The sequence below is a fragment of the Fukomys damarensis genome, unplaced genomic scaffold (assembly GCF_012274545.1).
Source record: "Fukomys damarensis isolate Sample0158 unplaced genomic scaffold, DMR_v1.0_HiC HiC_scaffold_26, whole genome shotgun sequence".
Lineage (NCBI taxonomy): Eukaryota > Metazoa > Chordata > Mammalia > Rodentia > Bathyergidae > Fukomys > Fukomys damarensis.
In genome coordinates this window covers 29530899-29539866 of record NW_022900938.1, presented here as the reverse complement: position 1 = coordinate 29539866, position 8968 = coordinate 29530899, and the positions used below count along the sequence as shown (strand labels likewise).

The window sequence follows — 8968 nt, the reverse complement described above, 5'->3', positions numbered from 1 at the left end:
TACACAAAGTACAAACAACAGATGGATAAGTGCTAAATCACGTTACCCTTGATGTACTTTTCTTTGTATGCTCTTGGAAATCTCATCCCTCATGACTTTATCTAGTGACTATGTAGGTCAGTGTTTCTCAGTCTTGAGTAATGTAGGGATAAACTGCTTTTGCTGCAAAAAAAAAAAAAAACAACCACACACACACACACACACACACACACACACAAAAAAAAAAAACTTAAAGTCCCTTACTGTGGAACTAAAACATTATTATAACTATTCTGTATAAACATGAGCTAATCTAAAAATAGGCATAAAATACTTAGACTTGTGACTTTTCAACAGTAATAAAAATAAATTTACAAGTTACAACTGGTAAGAATTATGTAGTCTGCAGCCGTTAATTTGGTGGGAAGGATGCTGTTTTCTTAAAACAGATATCATGACTCATGCTCTTAGGCTCCTATAGTTCAGCTTCCTTGGCAATTTTTAGGCCTTTCTTACTATGAGCGATGTGCTCACTCAGTCCTCAACCCTTTCTTCACACTGTGGTGACACTATATTTTTTATATACATCCTGTGGAATTTGGTTTTGGCTGTGAGTTGTACAAACAAATTACATATGTATTAAGTCTGCCTGTGATATTTTCTCATTATTTCACACCAATATAGAACTACAGAAGGAGGTCAACCTGGTCGAAATACAGATGAAAGGTTAGAGAGTCAATCTTGGATGACATTTGATAACAAGAAACTATTCAGATGGTTTCAATTTTTTTTTTCGTTATGTGTTAAGCATTGGCATAGACATAAAGATGTGAAATCTCCATTAAAAGGCATAGAAATCCTTAGTAAAATTGAGAGCATTTGCAGTGGACACAGATGTGCCTCTCAGTGCTACCTACTCAGAGAAGCATGCAGTGTTCCGCCATCGGCGGTCAGCTGGTTTCCAGCTCTCACTTCCTTTGGGTTTGTTCAGCTGCAAAGAGCTGCTTATCCCAAGGGTGCGTCCTTCCCCAGGTGCCCACATTCAGTGACTGAAGGAGGCAGTAGTAGGAAAACTTGGCAGTTTCCTCGGCACTAGGTCAACTCTGATGACGCTATGTGTTCTGAGCTTCTTGTGGAGTTGGCTATGGCTTCCTCAACTCGCAGCACAGTTCCACTTCACCATCTCAGTCCTAGTTTTCTCCCTGTCTCCCATTACTTGTAATTTCTAATAAATGCCCTGCACAACAAACTCCACTTCAGCATCTGTGTTCAAAGAGCCCAATCAGTAAATGCTTCCAGCATCACTCAGCAGAAGCCCCAGAGGATTGAGGATGCTTTTAGTGTAGCCCTGATTCTTGTCACAAGCTTCTACTCTCAAAGTTCAGCTTCTGACTGTGTATTCCTGCCAGCACTGAAAATTCAACAGGTCCAAATTGGATGCATAACTAATCCTTTAGGCTCATGTCTCAGAGAAATTATGTGTATTTTCTGTTTTATAGTAGCATGACCCTTTTGATTCCTCACATACCTTGCTCTGCACTCGCAGTTTATCTTTCATGCTTCTTACCATCAGTAGGACTTTTCTATTTCTCCAGGGATTCCCTTTTCCCTGAATAAGGGTTGCTACTGAAATTATAATAGAGAGCTTCTCTGTACTCTTGGGATAGGTACTCTTTTTAATAGATTTAGGTTTCCTTCTCCATCTAATTCTACAGACTTTAAATATATATTTTTTCTCCTGAAGGACACAAACATAAAATTCCAACCCATAGTCACCTACTTATTTTGGAGTACAACACATTGGTTTATATATTAAATAAAATAATATTGCTTTGAGGAGATGGCAGCAAATGCTAACTTTTCCTTCTTCAGTGAGTGTTAGTTCAGCACGGCCATTAGAACAAAACATTTATCCTAGTTGAAGATAAAAAGAATTCATTTTTTTCTTTATCTTTTACATTGTAAGTCTTGATAGCAAGTCGATAAATGTCAAAGTGAAAATTTTATAACATAGGGATGAGAACATATGAATATTATTAGGTGACTTACAAGTCTATGAAAACATACATATTTTTTGAGGCAGTGAAATGATTAAAAGATACTGGTGTTTACAATGGAATATTGTGTTGTCAGTTGAAAATAAGAATCTGAGTTGTTTGTGAGGGAGAAATTATCAGGAAAGCAGTAGAACATTTCCTGCCCATGAGTGCAGTCCTGAGGATTGGTGATGGCCATGACGAATCCACAAACCATTACCACAGCTCCAATGGGCAGCAGGACACAGGACATGATCTTATCTAGGTGTGTCCTTGGTTCTTCAGACACTTTCAGATAACATGCCGATGGAATGATAAAAATCAGAGGAGCCGCGCAGAGTGCACCCTGTGTGTTGAAAGCAAGAAACAAGAACATGTTACTAGATGGAAACATTTTTGAACAGCTTTTTAAAAACACAAAACTATTTGTATTGCATATGTTAAAAGTTTGATAGATTCAATTGAATCAAACAAAGGAAAGGAAATTAGTTTCGAGGAAGACTTAGAAATAGGTTTTCCCTTTTCTAAGGGAATATTTACAAGTGGACAAGATAAAACAATATAACAGTATATCAAACGACAGAAGAGATGATCTGAAAATAATGTAGAAAATAAAGTAGGGAAAAGAGTAACTTCTGGCAAACTTCAAATCTTTCATTTTTGAGTCACAGCATATACTGTCCTTCTGCTCTTCTCTTAGTAACATTGCATATTGACTATATTTGCAAACTGCACTGGTCTATTTGTTATTTGTGTATAAATGGAGACCTTGGGAAATTTTTGTAGGCATAATTGTTTTTCTTTATTAGAGTTTGTATGAAGACAGAGCTTGACTGGGTAAGAAAGGAAAACTATAGCCCCAAGGGCATTTAATATGGAATAGTATTTTCCAGATCCTGTTTCAAGTTAAACTAAATACATGATTTGCCCTAGAAAATCGACAGCAGAACTAAATGATTATAACTTTCTCACCCTCCCCTACATCAGCCATGGATAAATGCAACCTGAAGGGAAATGTCAGTCGAAAATAATGAGTAGGGTTTTCTATTATAAAAATTCTCAACCATTAATTGACTTCAAAGAAAAGTGACTTACCACTTTTTAGAACTAATTCTCAATAGAAATTTTACAACTTAGTAAATGTTGAAATTTAAGGCATTTTAGGTAATATACTTTTCTAATTATGTCATGTTAATTATATTACATACTAAATATTAAATCAAACATAACATTAATAAAATATATTAAAATTTTACAACAAATGTTATTCCCCTATTACATAGGATATGTTTCCTTTTAAAATATTTTTGTGTATATTTGAGGTTTTATGGGATATATATATATATATATATAAATGAATAATGAAATCATTAGTAGAGTGAACCAAATTAACGTATGTATCATCTCACATAGTTTTTTGTATGCATAACAAGAGCAGCTAAAATCTATTTAACAAATATCCCAAATGTAATACAAATTTATGAACTTATGCTGTACTTACAGTTATAGTCCTTGTCTATACATTAGGTCTTTAAACTTGTTAATTCCAATTATCTACTGCTTTGTGTACTTTGACCTGCATCTTGTTTCTGTTTTACTCTTCCACCTCTAATAAGCATCATTTTATTCCCTATCTCTGTATAGATCACCTCCTCCTCTAAGATTCCATACACAAGTGAGATTATGTGATATGTTTCTGTTTCATTTAGCATAATGTTTACTCAAGTTCTGGCAGATGACAGGATTTCCTTCTTAAGGCTGAATAGTATTCCACTGTGTGTATATGCCACATGTTCTTTATTCATTCATCCACTGATGGACACAGGTTGTTGCCATATCTTGGCTACTGTGAATAATGCTGCAATGAATATGGGAGTACATATAGCTTTAGAAGACGATGGTTCTGAGACAGGAGTTAGGATTCTATGAGGCATTAAGGATTGTGGCCCCAAAATGGAGTTAAGAAGCCCCAAATGGATTCTGCTGAGTCATTATCCTCTAGGGAATCTTACAAAAGTGTCTATCAGATGTCCTGAAGCTGTCAGTGGCTTCACCATAGCATGACAGAACATGACCAGGCAGGCCATTGGCTCAAGGGTACATGGGTCCTGTGTAGACGCTGTGAACACTGCACAGATTGGACCCTGAAAAGTAATCTCCTAAAGGATAGAGATTATAGCACTTGCACGACAGCCTGAGCTTCCTTCTAAATCCTTTCAACCCCTAGGCAAAAGATCTTTATAGGAATCCCACTCAGGACACCCTCCTGGCTGGGGAGAGCTCTATGTCTTTGCCTTGTATCTTTTAAATATATTGCTTGTGCTTTGCCACCTCTGTCTGTAGTTTACTTCTTCCTGACTGCGGGACATGACTCTGGTATTCCAGCAATAATTTCTTCTACTTTAGGTATAAAAACCAGAATAAAAATTACTGAACCTATGGTAGTTTTGTTTTCAATTTCTTTAGGAACCTCCATAATATTTTTCTTAATGGCTACACCAATCTACATTCTGTCCAACAGGGTATTGAGCTTCCCTTTTTTTCTAGGCACTTGCCAATATTTGTTTTCTCTTACCTTGACAGTAGTATCTAGCCATCCTAATTAGTGTGAGGTGTGATCTTATTGTGTTTTAAATTTGTATTTCCCTGAATATTTGTGATATTGAGCACTATTTTATGTCTTTTTAGAGAAAGTTTTATTGAAGTCATTTGTCCATTCTTAAATGGGTAATTTATTTTCTTCTATTAAGTTGTAATAATTTTTATATTATTATGGAGATTAGCCCCTATTAGATATGCAGCTAGCAAATAGTTTTTCCCAATCCACAGGTTGAGATTTTGTTGACTGTATCCATTGCTGTATATAGGTTTTTAATTTGATGTAGTCCCATTTATTTATTTTTGCTTTGGTAGCCTGAGCTTTTGATGTGATACATAAAAATAATTACCAAAGCTAGAGACAGGGGGCTTTTATAATCCGTTCTTTTCTTGAAACATTGTAATTTCAGGTCTTACAGTTAGGATTTTAAAAAGTTCATTTTGAGTTGTTCTTTTGTGTATGCTATAAGGATTCAGTTTCAATCTTTTACATGTGGAAACTTAGTTTTTCAACTATTATTTGTGAAGATTTTCCTTTCCCCATCATCTCCTCTTGGTGTTTTTGGCAAAAATTAGTGGACTGTATATACTTGGATTCTATTTTGTTCAATTGGTCCAAGTTTATATTTTTAAACTAGTACCATACTGTTTTGCACATTAAAGCTAAGGAATATAATTTTAAATCAGGAAATCTGACATATCCAATTTAATTTTTCTGCCTCAGTATTGCTTTGGTTATTTGGCTTTTTTTTTTTTTGGAATGGGTGGTCCTATGTAGGCTTCAGAATTATTTTCTATTTCTATGAAGAATGTTATGGAATTTTGATAGAGATCACATTGAATTTGTTATTGCTTTGTGTAATATGGACATTTTAACAATATTAATTCTTTCAACTTATGAACATAATGTATTTTTATTTGTATCTCATTAAATTGATTTAATTAGTATTTTATTGATTTTAGTATGCAAAACTTTACCTCCTTGTTTAATTTTGTTTTGAAATATTTTTTATTCTATTATAAGAATGATTGCCTCTTCTTTTTGTTTTGTTAGGTTGGTATATATATATAAATATATATATATATATATAGTTGTATATAGATAAAAATAGCTATAGTATAGATAAATATAGATAACTTTATGATATACACCGATTTTTATTTGTTGGTTTTTGGTCTTTCAATTTTACTGAATATACTTATTTACTTTAACAGTGTTTTGTGTGTTTGTGTGTGTGTGTGTGTGTGTGTGTGTGTAATCTTTAGGTTTTTGTACATATAGGATTGTCATTTGTAAATAGAAATAGTTTTACTTTTCCCTTTCTAATTCAGATATGTTTTATTTCTTTTTCCTGTCAGATTGCTTTTGCTAGTAGTTTTAGTACTAGAGTAGAAGTAGCAAGAGAAGGTGTCCCTCCTTGGTACTAGTTCTTAGTGGAAAAGCTTTTAGTTATTTCCCATTGATTATGATGTTAGCTGGGGTTTTTTCATAAATAGCCCTTATTATGTGGAGGAACTTTACTTCTATGCCTAATAGTTAAGAGTTTTTGTAAAGAATTGATGCTGAACAATGTCAAATGTTTTTATTCTATCAATTGAAATGATCATGTGGTTATTATGTTTCATTCTATTAGTGTGAAATAGGACAAACATTATTCTCTTAAACCATAAGATGTAAGTTTTAAACATACAATGAATAGAAAATGTGACACTGGTTTACAATTACATTCAAGGTTTCCATAAAATACATTTAAAAATATTTTTATAGTTAAAAGATTATTATGCAGATTTATAAATATATATAAGAATGGTATAATGAAACTATAAATCTGTCACCTACAGTTTAAAAGCATTTGACACACTATTTTTGTAGATTTTTCCCAGGATCAATCAAAGCAAACTGAAGTTGAATTTGCATGATGTAAAAATAACAAATTATACTTCAAAGTATTTGAAATAATTATTTTATTAATAGCACTAATAAAATTATTTTTGTTTCACATGAAGTGCCAACCCCATACCAGAAATATTACAACTATAATTTCAATACTATATGTCTTTTTATTTTTTATAAAAGCAAAAGAGTTCAGAGAAATAGCAATTAAAGTTTTGAATTGTGAAGTCAAATAAAGTAGGCAGTTTCTAAAAATTTGAAGGAAAATAATAGAGAGAATACTGCATGAAAAATAATTTAACAGGAAGTGATACAAGCATAAGAAAATACTAAGTGTTACCACTTTTGCATTCTAATTTAGAATATATGCCATTCATAGCATCTGAATACAAACGAATACCTACAAAGATACATAAGAAGTAGAGATCAATTGTGGCTGGAATTAAATGAATTATGGATGCCGCAAATTCTATCATGATAGAAGTGATCATGATCTTTTAAATTATGAAAAACACTATAGAACTCAATCTACATTTTAAACTAAAATATTACTCTGATTTCTTTTTCTTTACTTTTGTTTTGTGGTACTGGGATATTCTGATTTCTTTGAAGTAATTTCTGAAAACAACAAAATAATTCAAATACATGTGCATACTTGTATTGCTGGGCAGTCTTTTCTTTGTAGGATCAAACATGTGAGGTAAGGCTTTAGGAGCGCAGAGGGAAGGTGATCTCAGGGTGAAAACTGCCACCAGCTGCCGCTGAGAAGCTGTCATCAGTCAGCCCTTTGGAACTCTTTCACCCTAACTTTCTGGGAAGGGCAACGAAATGGAAGTTCTGTTTGTATTGTAATTCTTAAGAGAAAGCAATAATTAGAGGGAAAACTGCATAGTTGACGTTTGTACTGGAGAAACTCCTGTTGATTATCTTGTCTATATACCAGTTACTTTCCAGATAGCTAAAAGCTCAGTCTTGACAAAGATTGTTGCTAAGATCTCAGATCATCCATAAAATGATAGTATAGCTCCAACTGATGTAGCCTCTATAAATTAGTCTATTTTAGCTCAATAAATTCAATGTAGATCTATGCGAGGATTCACCACTGGCTTTGAAAAGATTTTTTTAAATTGCATGACTGGTAAAAAAAATAAGTGCTCATTAAAACAAAAATAAAATATGGCCTTATTTATAAAGCCAAGCTAATGCTATTCATTGGTAATAACACCACTAATGTCAGGACATTTTGCATTTCCAGTAGGGGAAGAACACAAGGTATTGCAAATTTTTACTAGCAGTGTAGACTGGGCGGTGTCTGAATGCTCTTCCCGGAATAGAAATCTCTCAGGGCTGGTGAAAACTAAAAGAATGCTTATCATCTTTTAAATTTCTACTCTGTAATCAGTTCAGACACATAAAATTTATTCCTGTATCATAAAATTAAACACCCTCTCTCGAGCTCTGGAAGTCTCTGGCAATGTGGACTATGTCTCGCTCACCCCAGTGACTGCTTCTCTGCCTGGGCTCTCACTGGATATTTGGCTTGTTTCCTTCCCTCTGTGCAAGATACACATGGCACTTGCTGGACTGGCTACCCTTGCCACAGGCACCAGCTGTTTCATTTTTTTCTCTTTGTACTGCTGCAAGAAGCAACCCATCGGGCCCAATTACTGCAGATGCCTCTCTTCTCTAAGAGGAGTATCACTGCCAAGATGTTGGATTCTTATTACCAAGAATGAGACTTATATTTATTTTATTAACTTTTAAGATGAATCCTTTAAGATTGAGGGTGGTTAGTTTTGGAAAAATACCTCATAGTTATATATTGCCATGAAAATAATGAAATAAAAGTAAAGTTCTAAGTGAGGTTTTAATTTGATTAAATACTATAACCCAAATCATTTATCTTATTTAGTTTTATGAAATGACAGCATTTCCTTAACATTGCAAGATTTGATTCTAATATACATCTCATCTGTGAAGGTCATTGTCCTATTCAGTGACAATTCAGAAACCCCTACAAAAAAAAGTCCCTAAAATGCTAGAGCTATTAACTAACACGATGTGGCCCTGTGTTTAATTCTAGTACCACCCCAACAATGAAGTAGAATAAAGGATACTACTTAATTAAAAATTAACACAAAAATTATTTTTATTTCTTCGTATTTAACCTATTATTAAAATCTATTCCTATATATTATGGTTTACTAACCTTAGAGATAAACTCAATGCATAGATTTTTCATTTTAAAAAGTAGATAGAAGAGCAGAATTCTTTTTACATAATTTAATCCCTCAGACCTAGGAAATCTCAGACAGTGATTAAAAGTGTAGGCTCTCTGGGGATTTATCTCAGTGGCACTGCACCTGCCTTGCAAGCACAAGGTCCTGAGTTCAATCCCCATTACAGGAAAAAAAAAAAAAAAAGTAGGCTAGAGGACCTAGATACTTGTGTTCAAATCTTT

General features: G+C 33.6%; 1 protein-coding gene across 2 annotated transcripts in view; it reads right to left on the bottom strand.

Annotated features, from left to right (window-relative positions):
- Positions 1–1998: 1998 nt before the first annotated feature.
- Positions 1999–8968, bottom strand: part of Slc38a11 (solute carrier family 38 member 11) — a 46473-nt gene continuing 39503 nt past the window's right edge. For both annotated transcript variants that reach the window (XM_010606873.2, XM_033756397.1), the window contains one exon: positions 1999–2361. In XM_010606873.2, coding sequence (XP_010605175.2) covers positions 2071–2361 — 291 coding nt within the window. In that variant the 3' untranslated portion in view covers positions 1999–2070. The remainder of the gene's footprint in view (positions 2362–8968) is intronic.